Source organism: Polypterus senegalus, chromosome 4 (genome assembly GCF_016835505.1).
Source record: "Polypterus senegalus isolate Bchr_013 chromosome 4, ASM1683550v1, whole genome shotgun sequence".
NCBI lineage: Eukaryota > Metazoa > Chordata > Cladistia > Polypteriformes > Polypteridae > Polypterus > Polypterus senegalus.
Window position 1 is genome coordinate 147,438,071 of NC_053157.1, and position 20,751 is coordinate 147,458,821.

Sequence of the window (20,751 nt, forward strand, 5' to 3'; positions counted from 1 at the left end):
GTTCTCCCGAATTTCTTCCTCGTTCCTCTGCATTGCCTCACTTCTTACCTTAATTGGCACCCAGAAATGAAACATGAAGTGAGGGTGCCAACAGAAGGCCAAGTCAGGGCCTCAAACTCCAACCAGTTTCTTAATGAGGCACCAAGTCTTGTTAATTAAACCCATTCTTTAATAACATGGCTTGTTGCTGCTCTCATTGTGCAATAGCAGACATTTCCGAAATTGTTGATTTTCTCTTTTCCAAGAGCACTGTTAAAATGTTTTGGGGACCCAAGCAGATCAACATTCCTGAGACCCTCACCTTTCTTTATTTACAGATATTGTATGATGGACTCCATTTCCAGGTCATGTTTTGGCTCATTTTGTATCTCATTATTGTTTGACAGCTAATTAATGAAAACGAAACAATTAAGGGGTCTGAGTCTTCATGAGCAACTCAATTAAAGTTAATGGAAAAGAAGTTTATTAGGAGCAAAAACAGATCACTGATCAAGAAAAGGGTTAGAATAAAAACCTGCAGCCACTGTGGTCCTCCAGGATTGGAGTTGGGGACCCTTTATTTAAAGTAACAGAAAAGCTATATGCTCAAGTGACAGCTCTACTGCAGTGGTCTGCAGCAATCACAGCATGTCACACCTTGACACAAATGAGGTGCAGCAGGTCATGCAGGATTCTTCTTCTGTCAGCTAGGAAAAGGAAGACAATGCTGTAGTTGGCACCTGGTTATCAAAACTGTAAGAGGACTACTATAGATGATTTAAAATCAGAACAGTATCACCCGTTTTTCAGAAAATTCACTTGTTGCTGTGATAAGCAAACAGTTGAGACAGAATGTGGTGGAAGCAGCTTGTGTGTCCGTGGGTCAGTCTGGCCTGTGTCAACAGTACAGACTGGGAGTGGTATTGTAACAGGATGGGGAAAGGTGTCTTGGCACACATCACATCTCTCTCTCTCATTTGAGTAATACCAAGAACCTTCACATTCTTGCTGATTATCTGTGTCCTTCAATGGTTACAGCTGAGCCTTTCCCAAATGGGGATTTTGAACAGGCAAATGTACCATGTCACAAGACAGGCAAGTCAAGCTGGTTTCAAGAACATGATGGTGGCTTCAGTTTACTCCAAATCCTAATTCAATTAAGCAACTTTGGACGAAGGTGGAATTAGAGGTTTTCAGCTTTAATGTGTAACAGAAGAAACACCTGCAGCAGCTGCACAATGCTGTCAAGTCAGGTTGGAAAAATACTGTATTACGTGACATTAGGTGCAACCTGGGGCACCGTTTATGCAACTCAAGTAATGATCACTCTGGAAGTCTGTGCTATGTAGACAGAGGGATGCTTGCTCAAAGCACCAACTTCGAAGTCTTGTAATACTGACTGCTCCACTATGGACAACAAGGGGAACCAAGCCTTGGAATCCAGAGGGATTTCCGCTGGCACTGATGGCAGAAATTTATTTTACAGAAAAAGCTGCAACTTTCCGCTGCCATTGATGCTGGAAAAACAGATGTTGCCATCAAGTTTCTGATTCCGCAGTCAGCAAAAACTGTGCTATGTGCTGTCCTGAGCTCTTCGCTCTCACAGAATTTGACCTGTATTATAAACATCACACTGCCTACAGATGGTAATCATGCCTCGTACAAAGCTGTGGACCTGGTATGTATTCAGCAGAGTATGAAAATATGTTATGAGCACAGATGAACAGATCTGTATGTAACCCACGCGATCTGACCAGTGTTTGCATTCTTCTCTCCAGGACAATGAGCACAAGTCCAAAACACCTTAACATATTCCTTCCTCATTTCATGCTACTTACAACTGTGCTACTGCAGTGTCTACAGAGGGCAAGAAGATGCAACCTCGCAGTAAATGTCTTGCATAACAAAATTTTCAAACAACTAAAATTAATTTAAATGCAGACATACAGTCCATACCTGATTACAGTATTTAAAAAGCAGAAAGACACACACTTAACCAAAAGTAGGAAATTAAGCCACAAAGGAACAGCATGAGATGATTTTTACTATTCGTCTACTACATATTAACTGGCAAAGTTAGTTTATTTCAAACTCCTAAAAAAAACAAAACAAAAAAAAAAACCTTAAAATATGACAAGAAATCTACACATGCTATATATGTGTTATTTTTCATTTTGTAAAATGAAAATTTAAAAAATTTAACATCTAGCAACCTTTGATGGACTACACAACATGTTCAGTTTATCAGCAGGACCAGTAAACTGCAGTACAACTTATTCACATTTGTTCTTGGACTACTGGAAGAAAAAAAATAGCACGCACAGCTGATAGATTTATTTCTTTTTATTTTTAAGTAACTCCACAATGAAACAAATCATTTATTCCGGTGTACATGAAATTTAGAACAAATACAAACACCTGAACTGGAAAACAGGGGTCGGGATGGGCTAGGAAAAGGATGACGAGAAAGAGAAAAGTCACAGCAAAGGAATGGAGAGAACCCAGGTTTCAGTGCTATGGATATGCAACACTTTTCATACCACAGTAATCATAAGTGAATCTTCCAAACTTTTAATTTTGTAATAGTCATTATTGATGCGTACAGCAGTTTTCCAATTTCAAAAAAAAAAATCTTTTTGTGACACAAGGCAAGTGAGTAACATCAACAATTCTCCAAAATGCTTTAAAGCACTACCATTCACACAAACACTATAATGGGGTGGGGGTTTGGGAGGAGGGGTTGGAAAGAAAAAACAAAAACAAGAGACCAAGCGTTTATATCCTCCATGTCTTCTTTATTTGCTAGAAAGGTGTTGGAGTGTCTAACTTGTGTACATCGTTTCTTTTAAACATCACCCCATAATTTTTCAGCTTTTTTCTCACTTGAGAAAGGAGCTTCATGCAAAAATCAACTGAGTGGAACAGTTTCGGAATATGTCTGTCTATCCTTGTCACTTGAACAGGACCGCCAGTTTGTACATAAATGGAATCCGAGTGTTTCTAGGCAATGCAATAATGCCGCTGCAGTTGTGATGGTCATAGCTATAAAAGATATTAAAGAGTGAAGTTAAACTACCTCCAGTTCCTCCAAACTAAACAAAAAGTGCTTTTTATGAGAAAAAGGTCAATAAATTAAAAAAATAAATATTCTTCACAAAAGTATAATTAAACATAATTTTTAAATAAATTAACAAAAGACTGTTATATACCAAGTAGGTCTGATACCAGCTCTGTACAGTGAAACTGTTCCATTATTCATTGGCCAGGATCGTTTTTTAATAGACTTTCTATAAAATGATTTTGCCTTTTATACTTTGTTTTCACCACCCACCAAGTAGCTTACAGTTAACTTGCAAAAATGTGACCGCACATTAAGAACATATTTCAAAATCAGTTCCTCTCGGTTTTGGTTTGAATGGAATTAACTTCTTGTTTCATTTAATATGTCAACTGTTTCTTTTAAGTGGCTCCTGGTTCGGATGTTCGTTTTTTGCTGCACAATATATCACAAGTTTAAAGGATGCACAATATTCAATGGTTTATGAAAATAATCTGAAACTAAATACTGTTTTTGCAGAGACGAATGGTCTTTTCCAAGTTTTTTTTTTTTTACCAATTTACTTTCAGCATTGAAAATGGCACGAGATGCCTTTAGAATAATTATTGGTCTGCATCATAAAATGCAAACTGAAACAAAAGCAAGCCATATAATGCGACAACCACTACAGCAGTCACTCGTGTTAATGAAGAATACTCATTTTGAGGACACAACTTCTCCTTACACTCACCCCTAAGGACAAACAAAATTACGATACCTACAAAATCACAGTCACAATAACCAACTGTAATTGCCACAGAATTCTTTACACAGCCTCCACCACCATTTTGTACTAAAGAACGTAAGCCACCGAGTGCAACTTCGGATGTTGTCAGAGTTGCAGTTAACATTCCACTGCTAGATAACACAGGTACCTGTATGCTCCATATTTTCTGTTACAGATCTGCCAGCTCTTTACTAAGTCATTTTCTGTCAATGCTATGGACTACAGATTTCACAGTAACCTAAAGAAAAATTCTGGGCCTTCACAGTTAGCAACATATAATTTGATTTCTACTCCAAACTTAAGGGAATCTTATCAGTCAGCAAAGAAAAAAATATGCTAAATGCCACTCAGTCATTCTTATCACAGGATTTGTGAAGAAGTCATTGCTTGAAAAGTAAAAAGACTGGACTATGCATTCATGCTTCTTTTCTCCCGCTTTTATAAAGGCACATAACTAACTTGTTTTCAAGTTCTTGCACAATAAAGTCTAAAAGAGTGCCATAAGCTAAGAATTATCTGAAGAGCAGAAGATGTAGTAGATGCTGTGGTGCAGGGAAGATGGCTGGCATAACAGTACCGTTACATTTAAGTTAATGGAAGTTGCAGTTATGCTGTAAGAAAAGCAGTGATACTAGTAAGACAGGCACATGCACAACCATTCTGACACCACATCTAATCTATTTCAAAAGTAAAAGTATCTGGAAAACCTGGACAGAAGGAGAAAAAAAAAAAAAAAAATCAAACAAAACAAAACAAACTTTTTCTTAATTTTTTTTTTTTTTTTAATTTAGGATTGTCCCTAACGCCTAACTGTGAAAGTATCATCAAAAGAGTCTCAAATGTAACTTAAATTCTAGTTACAGTTTTGAATTTAATATTCCCAATAGGAAATATTTCAATCTTATTAACACCCTAGACTGAAATTAATGCGTTCATTCCTTCCACATAAGTTAAAGTTGAGTTCTTGAAATAAGGTCTTCTTCACAAGGATCCACCCAGTCACTCCCATTCTCTGAAGCAGTTTCATCAGAACTAGAGCTCTCACTGGAAAAAAGCTGTCTTCGAAAGCCAGTAGCTCGAGCTCCAGAATTCTTCTCCCCAGAACAGTTGGAGTCACAGGTTGCCGCAGTCTGCAAAAGTTATAAAAAAAAAAAATAAAAAAAAAATTACATATTGGAATACCTCATGCTGAAATATATTTTTTAAAAAAAGAATGTCACTTCCTGTAATTATATTTAGGCAAGGAACTGAACCAAACCTTGGCATTCTTGATGAATACACCCGAAATGAACATGTGCTTCAGATCAACAGCCAGACTATAAAGTTACACCTGGCTTTAAAATGCCTGTCCATTGTCCACATCATGCCAACATGTGCACACCACTCTTTTTGCAATTATCTGGGGCAGGGGTGCCCAATGCATCGATCGCAATTGACTGGTAGATCGCGTTGCATTCAAAAAAAAATTTTTTTTAAACGTTAGTCTATCATATCCTCCCCTATGGCATTTGCCACTTGATTGACATACAGAGCGGCCAGTCTGAGATCTCTTTTCTTCTAACACACTGGTCATCCTTGGCACGCACGATCAAACGTGCGAGTTACTGCAAAACTCCGGCTATCTAAGTGATCTAGTTAGCCTTCCAATTTATATCGACTAAAGAAGGAATTTAAAAAAAAAAATTGTTTGGGGAGTGTATGGGCTGGATGTGGAATTGGAAGAGGATTTTTTTTCTCACAATGTCACAATCGAAGTTGCTGTGACGATGTGGGTTCAGGCTCCACACTCCCTTTGATGTTTGGGAACCCTTGAACCCAACACCGTCGATAATGTAACCGAGTGAGCTAGTCAGTGGAGGCAAATAAACAATTGAGCAAGGGGTGGTATACAAAAAGTGCAATAGTGCTTTTATTAAAAATCAACAAAACAAGTGTTCATAAATAGTGCAGTTCTTCCATGTTCATTAAATAAATAATCCATAAAAAGAACGTGGAGTAAAACCAATAAATAGAAAAAAACAATCCTTAAAAATCGGAGGTTAAAATCTTCTCTTGGAAGCAGTTTTAAAACCATCAAACAAATCTGGTGCTCTTCTGTTAGCGTCTCACCTGATAATCCCGTTTGGGCCAAGCAGCAGGCAAGACGCTCTCTGCAGCTGCCCTCCTACAACACACGCATGAGACTGGAGACCTCCCGATCCCTGGCTCCGGTATGGCACTCATCCCAGTCCCCGAGACTTGATTACCCCAATAGCCAGGTCGCTCATATTGGGGACTCCACCACCAAGCCTCCCGACTTCCGCTGCCTTTCCATGGCCTCTCTGCGGCTCGTCGCTTTCACCTTGTCACTCCCGCTACCAGATCGCTCAGCGGGAGCGACATCTACACAAACACCTGGGTGTCGGCCTAACACCCAGCTTCCTCGCAGCTGCCCACGGCGCCGATCGCGCTCACCACACGCTCCGCGTGTCCGTCTCTCTCCTGCACCGCTTGCTTCCACGCTCCCTGTAACCTCCGTCCTCTCCTTTCCTTTCTCCGATCGTTCTTACACTACCCCACAACCGACTCGCGCTTCTTTTTAAAACGTGAGGGGCCATCACAGCTGCAGCATTAGCCACGGGAGCAATCACGAATGTGGGCAGTTCCTCACCTGTGCACACGGTGAGAAACGCCCACATCGACGACGCCAGCGCTCGCTACAACAACGCCCCCTCACGAAGCCGCCTCGGGTGCGATGATTATTTATTTAAAATCAATGGCCTTTTCTCCACGAGCTGTGGACCCATAACACCACAGTTGCGTTTGTCTGATCTGTCAATCTATCATTGCTATTCCAAAGAAGGAAAATGTGGAAAGGCATTTTCGAACTGTTCATAAAAACTACGAAACTGATGTCCTTCCGAAAAGTGATCTGAGAAAGAGAAAGGAGAGGGAACTAAAATCACAGTTAATTAGACAGCCGTCATTTTTCACTCGGCTGAATTAAAAAGCTCCTTGACTGCACTATTCGGCACTACTTATTTATGCGAGTCAGCCTTTTCCCACATGAAGATTATTAAATCCAAATACTGTAGTGACCATAAATGTATTGAATTGTTATTGTGTCATAAAGGTTATTCAGTTATGCAAGGTACGAAAAAGTATACTCAATTTTTAATGTAGGTAGTTCATTTTGACCTGGTCATTTTAAAAGTAGCTCGTGAGCCGAAAAACTGTGGGCACCCCTGATCTGGGGGTTAGGTAGTTGCTTGAGTTTTATCAGCCCACTGCAGCTAATAGCTTGTGGTCAGAAAGGGAACTGGCTACGCAAAATGACCCAACATAAAAATGTGAAAAGGCAGCAGCACTCAATATTGTCATAGAGAGCTTCATTGTTTTAACATAACTTCAGAGATGTTGCAGAGAAATGAAGGGGAACAGTAGCTGGACAACTAATTGCAGTGGTACCAAACCTGCCACTCTACTTTATTTTTAAAGCTACAAAACTGTCAGTGCTGGCCACTCTTGCCCGTTTTTTCTGTCCGCTGCCACTGCTCTATGAAATTCTTTGGTTTTATTTGCTTACTTGACTGTTATAGACTAGGTAGATAAAAATACAGTACAAAGCTAAATTTAAACCAGTGCTGTAAGTGAACACTATGGTTTTTTAAGGTAGTAAAGTGCTATCTAATATTCCCAGGCATAAATGGGGCCTTAGATGCACTAACATCACTTTTAAGACTTTTTTTTTTAACCAGACATAGTCAGTGAAACATAATGGAAAATATGCTACAATATAAACAGTAGCTGACCTCATACAAGTACTCTGCAAAAAGTGCATTGAATAAATGTTAGTAATGATGTCGTAATGATTGTTTATGGCAGTGTGCACTATAATACTATCCAACTGCTAACATACGTTAAGTAATCTTATGATGTAGTGCTTTCCAAACTCAGTCCTGGGGACCCACTGTGGCTGCAGGTTTTTTTTTTGTTCCAACCAACTTCTGTTTTTAAATGGACTTCTAACCCAATTAAGTGAGCTGTTATTTCCCAGTTTCTGTGTTTTGGAGTCAATGAAGAAATAACAAAACTAAGTTTGTACATTTTTATTAACATGTACTAAGCACTTTTTAGGGAATTTATTTTTTTTTAAACTTTTCAACAATTTTCAGCCTGATTTTAATTCTGCTTTTCCAGGTGTTCTGATTGTTTAATTTATTATCTACTAATTCGTGGGTCCGATTTTAAAAATATTGCAGCCTTTCATCATTCAGTGTTGTTTACCTGGCTGTCAGTTCTGTTTGTTTTAATTTTCATTATTAGGACACAATGAAGGGTGCAAACTGCAGAAAAAAATAACAAAACAATAGGACAACAACAAAAGTAAGGTAAGCGTTTAAAGCAAAAGTAGAAATATTTCTAAATCTCTAATTAATGTAAAAATCATACTGTTGTGTATTTCTAAAGGCAGAATCAACTCACCATACTCATTACCACAGGATTCTCCTTTTCTGAAAAATTCTTCACTCCTTGCATTTCTTTTGTTTTGGAGCAACACTCTGAAATTATGTTTTATGTAAGAACGAACAAAGTTAGTTTATTGAAAAGAAGGAAAAAAAAAAAAAAAAACCAAACAGCCCAATGTATTTTTTTTTATCTTTTACAAACAACGAAAAGGTATCTTCTATCATAAAAAAATGGATAAATTAATTAAACTAAGTTTATAAAAAAAGAGGCACTCTCGGGAGCAGATGTCAACTTCAAATGGAAAGTGGCACGGAAAATTGGCATCATCAGATTTACAAATTATAACTGTGCAAGTCAATTAACATTCATTAACTCCAAATTAGGACTGCATATTCATTTCTACAAAGAAAACAATTAACAAATATCTGTAAGTAATTTTTTTATTTTGTCAGGATGGGCTCCAAGCCTTCCTTACTTTGAAAATGAGTAAAAGGATTAACAAAGTTTAACTACACCTTGGATTTTTGCCATTTATGATAATATTAAAAATATTTTGCTAAATTTTTTTAAATCAGTTGTTATATTCTATTTCTTTTAAATGATACATTTTACATTGGTTAATAATTATTTTTATTTCACTTTAAGAACCTTTTAAGCTTTTTTTACATTCAGAGAAATGGATTACACTGAAGAGAGATACAAAACTGAATAAATGTGCATATAAGTAATATTAAATGAAGTTTAAGTAAGAAAATAGCACCTGCACACTGTGATCCTGGAAAAACGGGTGAGCACAGTCTTTTCTGCCACCAGCATTCATCCTGCTGTTTATCATTTTCTCCTTGCACACAAAAACTAACTGAAGATAACTGTGAAAATAATGAAAAACATGTCATAGAAGATGGTTAGCTGTCAAATAAAACAAGTGATGCCAGTCCTTGTACTGTATAAAAGAAAAAAAAGTCTTATTTGGCAATAACACTAAATATAGAACATAAAACAAACAGTCAAATAAACCAGATATGGGTATCTGTAAACATTTTGTGGATTACTTTATGTCATAACACAAAAATTCTTCACTGGTTCAAGGCTGTTAAATAAAAGCTGCCTGTCAGGATGTCAGGATCCCATTTGCTACTCTGTGTCATACTCATTTTGTCACACTCAGTCTGCTAATTTGCATTCTTCTACAATTTCTGTAATAACATATTAACAGAAGCAAAACTATTTTTCTTTCAAGTCTCCCTTTCTCTCACATCTTATGACAGTTTCACTGGTGACATTATATGTGTCAGTCTGGGTGAGATGTGGAGATTTCGCATTCATTTGTTCACGAGTGGGATTTTAAAATTGATAGTACCAGATGCCTGCTTTGCCGGTCATGATGACAAAGCATGACATATCCATGGCACCTGGAGCATGGACTTCTTCAGCATCATCTCGAAGAATAAAGAAACAGTGAAAGGGGAACTTTGGCTGCTAGAAAATTCAAGTGAAGTATGCCAGCAGAGGGTGTTTTCCTGCCGAAAGAGAACTGTGATGTGTATGATTATGCAATTTGATAAAAAATACATAGCATGTCATATTTCTTAAAAATCCACTTTGCTCATCCATGGTAATATGAATAAGAGCCTTAAAATATAATCAATTTTACTGGTGTACTGCATATCACCTGTAGAAAAAATGGGAGGTAAATGCAGAAGGGGTTTAAGTGGTTTAAGAAGCCATACTGTTTATTTTCTATTCTGAAAAAACTTAACCGTCCAACCTCCGACTGCCCCCAAATTCAGAAGTTTTTTTTTTTTTTTTTTAATATTGTCAAATATTAATATGAATTTTATGAGTATACATGTTGGTGCTTGGTCTGACTCAATTTCAAATATCATTGTTACGCCTTCTGAAACCATCACTTGCAAAAATACCACAATAAACCCAGAAACAAAACTTTAATATAAGCTTAATGGCCTTTTTTTTTTTTTTAATTATTGTGGCCAGTGTTTAACGGAGCTAAAAGTACTTGATATTTCACAGCTTATCACTGACATTTTTCTAGCCTTAACTAGGAAAACCTCAAGCTGTAAGCCAAAAACAATATGAAAATGTGGTGCTTATTATTTATCCTGAGGAGGAGGATACTTGAGGTACTATTCACAGAAAATGAAAATCTGCTTCCCATGCACAATAAATTAAATCTTTTTAAGAGTACCACTTTTTTTTTGTTCAATTAATTTTCTACACAAAACCGTACCTGCCTCAACTTGTTAACCAACTTTAAACAATTTAATTTGGACAGCTTTGCATGTACATGTTTAGTTCACTGGACTCAGTAATAGACAGTTTAAAGGATTCTTCAAAAAGCAGCAGACATAGTTCAGTTTAACCTCATCTTAACCTCCTAAAATAGCTTGTGTTCTGTATATAATCTCTTCAAAACCAGTCAGTTTGACAACACAGTGATCCCAACTTGAGCATATTTGGCCCTGAAGCCGGACAGTCTAGCATCAGGAGTTTATTCAGTTCCATCTGAATCTGTAACACATTAATATACAGAATGCATTTATGTGCATAAACAATCAAATACTGAATGCTCTATTACCAAGTCATTCAATGCGTTAGACCGGGGTGCCCGATTGCGATCGACCGGTAGATCGCAAAGGTAGTGCAGGTAGATCGCGTTGCATTCAAAAAAAATATTTTTTTTCAACTTTAGTCTATATATAATCCCTATGGCATTTGCCACTTCATTGACCTGCAGGACAGCTAGTCTGAGATCTCTTTTCTTCTAACACACTGGTTATCCCACACGCACGATCAAACACGTGAGCTACTGCAAAGCTCCGGCTGTGATCTAGTTAGCCTTCCAATTTATATCGACTAAAGAAGGGATTTTAAAAAAAACTTTGTTTGGGGAGGGTATGGGCTAGATGTGGAATTGGAAGAGGATTTTTTTTCTCACAATGTCACAATCGAAGTGCATTTGTCTAATCTGTCAATCTATCATTGCTATTCCAAAGAAGGAAAATGTGGAAAGGCATTTTCGAACTGTTCATAAAAACTACGAAACTGACTTCCTTCCAAAAAGCGATCTGAGAAAGAAAGGGAACTAAAATCGCAGTTAATCGGACAGCCATAATTTTTCACTCGGCTGAATTCAAAAGCAAAGGCAGACATACTGAAGCATCGTTCCGGGTGAGTCACTCAATCATTAAGCATAAGAAGTCCTTCCAAGATGGACAGATGATAAAAGATGCCTTCACTGAGACAGAAGACAAGGGAGAAATTCCTGCTGAGATTTCAAGACCCCTGGCCGGAGAAAAAGGAGTTTCACCTTGTCATTAAACATGCAGAATACAAGCAACTTAATAACGATCAATTGCCTTTAGACTTGCCATTTTTTTCCCCCGATCTGACTAACATGTTGAATGAGCTTAATTTATAGTTGCAAGGAAAAGAGAACTCCATGGTCAATATGATTAGCTCAGTTAATGCTTTCTAACGAAAAATGCAACATCTGTCCTCAAATCTGCAGCGCCTTGATTTGGGGAACATCCAAAACCTCGCGTCAGAGCTGGAGACACAATGTAAGGCGTGTGTGCAACTTGACAGCATTTGCTATAGAAAGCAGATTGAAAATTGCCTGTCAAGACTTTGACAGATGGTTTCAAGACTCAGCTTTACTTGAGCCAATCGCTACATTTAAGTGCTGTCCATTTAGGTAAGATGTTGAGGGTGATTCACTCGCATCAGAAATTGCAACACTGTTTCACTTAAAACTCCTCTACAGTGGAGGATGAGATTTTTACACTACAGGATGACATTCAGCTGAAGTCTGGGGCTCTTGGGCAGTTTTGGAACTTACTCACAGAGGAAAAGTACCCAAACATGAGGAAATGTGCTACTTCCTTGACTGCACTATTCGGCTCTACTTATTTATGCGAGTCAGCCTTTTACCACATGAAGATTATTAAATCCAAATACTGTAGTGACCATAAACAGGGGTGCGGAAATCCAACGGCCGACTCGTCCGACACGGGTAAATTGACCATCGGACAAGCGTGCTTTTCTGGTTTCGGTTGTCCGCGGACAAGTGCAATTTTCTGAAGAAAAAAGAATTATATGTGCTGTGCAGGGCACATTTTTACCACTACTTTCAAATTTTAAAAATTTGGGTACGTACTTTGTGCGGAAACTGTATACTTAGGCATGTTCTTCATGTCTCAAATTGGTATTCAATATTGTTTACAAAATGACGGCCGATTTTTCAAAGGGGAAGCACTCTTGTGGTCTTACATAAGTATGTTACCCTAATATTTACACGCTTGGAGATGAGGTCATTTTTTTCCTGCTGACATTACGATGTAATTTGATGATTTTTCATTATAATCGATAACTTTTATATATTATTGATAAAATTCATTTTTTCTACATAAAAATGCGCTCATTTTACCTACAATGCAATTGTTTTCGCCACATAAAGCTTGTTAGGCAGTTAATCTTTCCTGAAATTTATGATTTCGCGTAGGTTGTGATATATTGAGGAGTGAAGAAATTTATTGCGTGGCATCAATTTTGATGAGCTGTCTATAGATCCTTTTTGATTACAGAATTTTTCATATAAAACAAGTTGGTTTCGCGCTGTCAGTTTTTTTAAAATAAAGAAGAAAACATTCTAACAATTTCCAAATGTTATGAAATATTAATAAAAATCTTCACTTGGACGCGATTATTTTTTTCCCCGACAACATCGGTAATATTTACTTCTTTGGAAATGTACCATCTTGCGGAATTTCGAATACGTCATTAGGAATTACCTGCGTAACTCATAATGCACTGCGGTAAGCACGTTGTTCTCGCTACAGTAATCCCTCGCTATATCGCACTTCGACTTTCGCGGCTTCACTCGCGGATTTTAAATGTAAGCACATCTAAATATATATCACGGATTTTTCGCTGGTTTGCCGCTTTCTGCGGACAATGGGTCTTTTAATTTAGGTTACATGCTTCCTCAGTTTGATTGCCCAGTTGATTTCATACAAGGGACGCTATTGGCGGATGGCTTAGAAGCTACCCAATCAGATCATGTATTACATATTAACTAAAACTCCTCAATGCTATAAGATATGCTTCCCGCGTGGCGCTTGTTTTGTTTGCTTCTCTCTGTCTCTCTCACTCTCTCTGCCTGACGGAGGGGGTGTGAGCAGAGGGGGCTGTTTACACAGTGGCTGTTTGCCTAGAAGATAGGATGCTCCTCTACAAAATGACGCTTTATCGTGGTCCTTCTGTATACTTAAAAGCACGTATTGATTTTTTGATTGTTTGCTTTTCTTAAGGAGCGCTCTCTCTGACATTATCTGCTCCTGACGGCGCTCCTTTGAAGATATGTTTGCATTCTTTTAATTGTGAGAAAGAACTGCCATCTCTGTCTTGTAATGAAGCACAGTTTAAACGTTTGACTAAAGGGTGTTATTTCACGTCTAGAGGACTCTAATAATGTTAACAGTGTGGGAGAGTTTATAAGGGCTTAAGATATATAAAAATAACCATACAAACATATGGTTTCTACTTCATGGATTTTCAACCTATCGGGGGGGACGGTGGTCTGGAACGCAACCCCCGCGATCGAGGAGGGATTACTGTATTTAGAAGGTTGTAAACAGGTTTTCTATGCTCTAACTGCGAAAATATTCGATTTATAAATAAAGAACCCTACTTCGCGGAAATTCATTTATCGCGGCAGAGTCTGGAACGGATTAACCGCGATAAACGAGGGTTGACTGTATATGCGTGTTGCTGAAACTGAAACAAGTAGCATCGCGGATGAGAAATGGATCATTGCTTGACTAAAACTGGCACAACAGGCCCTGAAAAACCTACGGCAGCGTTTTAAGGCCACAGTGAAAAAAATACGGACACAGTGAAGACAAAAAAATTGTAAATGTCGAGATTAAAGTCGACATTTCCACTTTATTCTCGTAGTTTATTTTATCAGTAGAATGTTGCAAACTTAATTTCATCTTAAAATGAATGTTTTATTTACTAGATTTTCTCAAACCCCGTCATAAATTAATGTAGCACATTGCTTTATATTAAGTGTTCCCCGACCCAGTTGTTAATCTCTGGGCGCTTCTTAAACTGACTTCCTCTTGCACTGAGGAAGCGCCGGCAGCAATCGCCGCACATTGACTTCATAATATTCCTGCTCAATGAACATTCAGAATACTAAGATAAATACTTGATATCTTTTTCACAATGAAATGCATTAAAGCATGTATTAGACATGGGTGACGGGGGGCACGGTGGAGTGGCTATAGTGCTGCTCCCTTGCATTAAGGGATCCTAAGGTCTACGTTCAGTGTAGAGAAGTTTATGGCAGGTGTGACGAGGCTCCAAAAACTGGATATTTGAATGGGTATCGCACAGGTTTAACTGAAATATTGTGTAAATGTTGGGTTCGTGATCTGAAGGTCGGAGACAGGAACGCAGAATTCAATGGATGTTTTTCTGAGCAGGCTTTCTTTATTGCATGTTTGCTGTGTCTATCTTACGTACTAAACCCCCAGTTCCTATCCTTTGTCTTTCTCCATATAACCAATCACCACACGATAAACGTCTTTGTGAAATTAAAACTAGTTATAAACCTAGACCTAAACCTATATATATCTGCCAGCAACACTCATGACAATGACAAAACAATTACACTAATTACATTATTATTAAAATGTTTCCTTTTCTTTTCCATTACTTCTTTAACACACTACTTCTCCGCTGCGAAGCGCGGGTAATTTGCTAGTTTTTAATACATTTGCAAAAACCTCAAGTAAATTTTTTTCACGTTGTCATTATGGGGTGTTGTGTGTAGAATTCGGAGGAAAAAAATGAATTTAATCCATTTTGGAATCCATTGTGGAAAAAGTGATGTGCTGTGAATCCTTTCTGGATGCACTGTATATATACTAGCAAAATACCCGTGCTTCGCAGCGGCAAAGTACTGCCTTAAAATTTTTATTAAGAAGAAAATTAAACCTTTTTATACTGAAAGAAAATATACCAATAATTATTTGCTAAGGATTTCTTTGTATACCATATTGTCAGTTCGGCCCTCCGGTTGTAATATGACCAAGCTGTGCGCCGAGTTTACTCTTGAGCATGCAACGTACAGTTGGCCATGTGAAAAGTAATCTTGTTTCAATTCTCACAGCTTGGATAACTGCTGTCATAATCGGTTTGAGTTTCATGGTTTGTTTCAATTACTACAGTATTTGCAGGACTTGTGCTGAAATGACATTCGGCATCTGTCAAGCGTTGTAAGCATACAACCACTTTCACTAATAACTTCACATCCAGCTTTTGAGAGTTTAAAACATTCATAAACATCAAAATGTCCACTACTCAAATCGTCACCTGTGAATCTAAGATGTTTAAGAGGCATTGGTGGTTGTCCAAAGGTGTAAAATATTTGGCCATTTCGGTACACTTGAAAGCGACAACCGAGCAATTCAGCGGCAAACATCAACTCACATGCAGAACCATAGATGAAAGGCTTAAGCATTTCACTCTTATATAGTGCTCCTGTGTAGTATAATTATCTCCCGTATCGTCATCAGTCCACACCTTGAACCTGTCCCAGTCATTCAATATATAACACACAATGTTCCTCCGGATATCAAGAGTGAGCCTGATATGGCCGTGCAATATGTAACAAAGAGAATGGAAAAGGCAGGTGCCATCTCCGGGCATGGAAACTACTCTGTAAGTGACAGTTCTTTGGTAGATGGTGATCACCTCGATAGACATGTTAATGGAGGTACGGTTGGAATGATAAAGGAAATGGGTACCTGAACATAACTATAATCGTAATAAACGAACAGTAAAACAGCAGAGAAGCCGTGAATTAAATAAAAAGGCTGTAGTTATCAGCAGGGGGATGTGAATCCCGTGGCGAAGCAAGGAAGGGAATGTAGAGACCGGAGCGACAGACGGCCTTATATAGGCAGGCAGCCAACAACGTGGGAGGCGTTGAGACGGGGAACCCAACGCCGCCTCACACGGTGACCGAGCTGCAGGCTCTGGACGTATATATGTACGTAAGTAGGATTCAGTTAGCGCTGGGAACCTGCGTACCATATTTCTTGAATATGGGCCCATAAGTAACAAAGACCGTTGAAAGGTTCAATATGGCGGCCGACAGTGGCATCATACCATCGAAAGAAGTACGTACATTGGTTTGGGTTAGCGCAGGGAAGCCGCCTACCAAATTTCGTGAAGATGGGGCCATGAATAAGAGTTCAACATGGCGGACGTTGTTGACCATTATGCACAGACTTTCGAAATGAAACCTGCTTAACTTTTGTAAGTAAGCTGTAAGGAATGGGCCTGCCAAATTTCAGCCTTCTAGCTACACGGGAAGTTGGAGAATTAGTGACGTTTGGAAAATTCAATATGGCGGCCAACAGTGGCGTTATACCACCGAAATAAGCACGTACATCGGTTTTAGTTAGCGCAGGGAAGCCACCTACTAAATTTCGTTAAGATGGGGTCAGCCTTCTACCTACACAGGAAGTTGGAAAATTGGTGATGTTGGAATGTTCAATATGGTGGCCGACAGTGGCGTCATACCATCGAAATAAGTAAATACATCGGTTTCGGTTAGCACAGGGAAGCCGTCTACCAAATTTCGTGAAGATGGGGCCATAAATAAGAAAGTTCAACATGGCAGACGTTGTCGACCGTTATGACCATTACGTGTAGAATTTCGAAATGAAACCTGCTTAACTTTTGTAAGTAAGCTGTAAGGAATAAGCCTGCCAAATTTCAGCTTTCTACCTACATGGGAAGTTGGAGAATTAGTGATGAGTCAGTGAGGGCTTTGCCTTTTATTAGTATAGATAGAACTTGAAAAGATATATTTTTTCGAATCTGAACACGCATTTTAGATTGACTTAACACGCACTACATCGAGCCCCCTGCTATTGTGCTCTGGCCTGCCTGCCTCAATAAGTCACCGTTGCTTTGCTCTTACTTTTTTACCATTCATTTAATCATGGGCCTCTCTACAGTTTCGTTTATTTTCAGGTTGTAATGTTCATTAAATTTACGTTATCATCTGGTCCATTGGCGGACGCGCATCTCACACCTAGGCCTTCAGTACTGCTCCGTCTGAATCAACCCGCCCCTCAAAAACTAATTTATGGTTATAAAAACCATCTTAATATGCAGAAATACAGTATAAAGAGCCACTGCATCGCTGATAGAATCGCAACATTTTACTCACCAAAAATTCAGAGTATTTGTAAACAAAATCCATCCTCCTCTCTTTTCTCAAAAACAGTTCAATAACTCTGTCGTACGGATTATCCGTGCGCCTCAGTTCCATCAAAAAGTCCCTTTCTATCGCCATCGACGCTAATGTTGAAAATCGAACCTGCGGCTTCTATCCAATCAATGGGTCTGAATACGGTGACATCGCCGTACGCCTGCTAGAGGGCCGTACTGACACCAACTCAAAATCTGATTGGTTGAAGCAACAGGTTAATCGACATATATTCTGTGTTAGAGTGCCTGCACAACGGGTTGTAAAGTCCTCTCTGCCTGGCAACAAATGAATGCTGAAATGTGATTGGTTAAATGCTTTAATACGAAAATACATGCCTGGAAGCAGCACAACCATCGGAAAAGCTATGAAAGGATGCGGAGAGACTATTTGGAATTATTTAATAAGTATTCATGGACAAAATATAATTAACATCAGTTTGTGATTCAGATATTTTTACTTATGAATATGCTAAGCACAGTCCTTCACCCGCGAATATTACCTTATATGGGCAGGCACTCAATTACGTGGGAGGTGTGATGACGCGACATGCAACTCCGCCTCCCACAGCCATCGACTTGCAGTCTATTACAGTATATGGATGAAAAAATAGATTCCAGTTATGACCATTACGCGTAGAATTTCGAAATGAAACCTGCCCAACTTTTGTAAGTAAGCTGTAAGGAATGAGCCTGTCAAATTTCAGCCTTCTACCTACACGGGGAAGTTGGAGAATTAGTGATGAGTGAGTGAGTGAGTGAGGGTTTTGCCTTTTATTAGTATAGATTATACACACACACACACACACACACACAGTGGAACCTCGGGTCACGACCGTAATTCATTCGAAAACTCTGGTCATGACCAGAAGTAATTTCCTCCATAGGATTGTATGTAAATACAATTAATCTGTTCCAGACCGTACAAACTGTATGTATGTATGTATATATATATATTTTTTAAGATTTTTAAGCACAAATATAGTTATTTATTATACCATAGAATGCACAGCGTAATAGTAAACTAAATGTAAAAACATTGAATAACACAGAGAAAACCTTGAACGTGCGTGTGTGTGTGTGTCTCTCTCTCTCTTTCGCTCGCTGCACAGGGAGAGACTGAACATGTGCGGAAATCATCGGCACACATAAACTGAAAGGGAAACTGGCTGTTCGTATATCGAGTGTGTGGTCGTGAACGGATGCAAATGTTTGGCTAACTTTTTGGTCGTAACCCGATTTGTACGTGTTCAGTGACATTCATGAACCGAGGTTCCACTGTGTGTGTATGTATATATCATTTTTTAGGAACATCATTTTGACTTGGTCATTTTGAAAGTAGCTTGCAAGCCAAAAAAGTGTGGGCACCCCTGCATTAGACTGTTACATTTATTTCAAGAAATGCAAGTATGGGTCAAATCTAGAACAACACTGATTTTCAAGAAGTTCAGTGTGTATCTGTCCACTGTGATGGATGGATAACATCAAGGGTGGGTTCTTGGCTTTTGCCTAATGCCGCCAGGACTGAGTATGGTTATCCAGAACCATGTGCTGGAATAGGCAGATTCATTGTGGGAAAACAAGAATGGACGTAGATGTCCTGAAAATGCTTTACCTTATTTAAGTACAGTGGAACCTCGGTATACGAGTAACTTGGTTTTTTGCAAGACGAGCAAAAATTTTTAAGACATTTTGACTTGATAAACGAGCGATGTCTTGCAATACGAGTAGTATGGATACACTTTGTCTGCTGACCGTCATGTGATCACAACTGAGCTAATGGTGGTTCTCTCTCTCTCTCATCTCGCTCGCTCGCCCAGCGCGTGCGTCTCTCCCTCTCTCTCCTTATCTCGCTCGCCCCGCGCGTCTCTCTCTCTCTCCTTATCTCGCTCTCGCCTCTTCTCTCTCTCTCTCTCTCTCCTTATCTCGCTCGCCCGTCTCTCTCTCTCCTTATCTCGCTCGCCTGTCTCTCTCTCTCTCCTTATCTCGCTCGCCCGTCTCTCTCTCTCTCCTTATCTCGCTCGCCTCTCTCTCTCTCCTTATCTCGCTCGCCCGTCTCTCTCTCTCTTTATCTCGCTCGCCCGTCTCTCTCTCTCTCTCTCTCTGGCAATCGTCTCCTATTCTCTGTCCGAGTGCCTCACTCATATAGTCAACATCTGTACGAGCGTATACTGTTTACTACAGCATTGTGACTATGTGTGTGTGCGCTGTGAAGTGCGAGTCCCCATCTTGCTCCCCAAAACACGAAGCCGAGTCTCAGTACTTGAACACCAGCTTTATTCAGCTTGAAACAGCAACAGCGCTGTTATTTATTGTAGCGGGATCTTTATAATGTTCCTTTTTGACCCATTGGTGACAGGCGCTTATAGCATGTCTGCGATCTTTTTGGATGCGCTTATACGGCGAACTGCTACAGCGCTGGGAGAGACTGCGATTGCTTTGGGACGCTCTTCCGCGTGTCATCCCGTTGGTGGAATCCCGCATGAGTTTAGAAACTCACACCAGCCATGATTCTTTTTAAAGGTAAAGTGCAGGTTAATTTGTATTATGTATTTTACTTTAATTTGTATTAATCATTTTTAAATGAATAGTTTTGGGTTGTGGAACGAATCATCTGAGTTTCCATTATTTCTTATGGGGAAATTTGCTTTGATATATGAGTGCTTTGGATTGCGAGCACGTTTCCGGAACGAATTATGCTTGCAAACCGAGGTTCCACTGTAAAGGCTAAAACACCCGTTTTATACCCTGAAGATACTGAATCTGAGTCTCAACTCTCATGTTTCTAGGCAGGGTATCTTGTAAACCACTTGGTTGTTAATTAAACTCCTATCTCATTGTGACTACAATAAAGTCATGTAGTCTATTGATTTGTTGGTTTTCCAACTGTTAAGTTAGAAAAGTCAACAGCTATGATAATGAGAAAATACAAAGCCCTTTAGATGGTGGCCACTGAAAATAAAATAAGGCAGGGGAATTTTGGTAAATTCAATATCACCTAATCATGATTCTAAATACCCCAGTATGTTCTGCCAACAGCGTTCTTTAACTTTTGCTACCAATATCATGATTGCATGTTACTGGAGCTCCCATGGGTACCTGATAGAGGTGAAAGATATTATGTCTTCGTTATACAAAACAAACATATGTTTGGTCCATAATTCTTACCTAGGATAAAACTGCTCATTCT

The 20,751-nt window shown here is 39.0% G+C and overlaps 1 protein-coding gene across 5 annotated transcripts in view; it reads right to left on the reverse strand.

Moving 5' to 3' along the window:
* Nucleotides 1–2,307: 2,307 nt before the first annotated feature.
* The window catches only part of kiaa0232 (KIAA0232 ortholog), a 132,482-nt gene continuing 114,038 nt past the window's right edge, over nt 2,308–20,751 (reverse strand). For 4 of the 5 annotated variants that reach the window (XM_039751441.1, XM_039751439.1, XM_039751440.1 and 1 more), the window contains 3 exons: nt 9,013–9,121; nt 8,268–8,344; nt 2,308–4,933 (listed from right to left, as the gene is read on the reverse strand). In XM_039751441.1, the coding sequence (XP_039607375.1) occupies nt 4,754–4,933; nt 8,268–8,344; nt 9,013–9,121 (366 nt within the window). In that variant the 3' untranslated portion in view covers nt 2,308–4,753. The remainder of the gene's footprint in view (nt 4,934–8,267; nt 8,345–9,012; nt 9,122–20,751) is intronic. The other variant, XM_039751442.1, reaches the window with a different exon arrangement.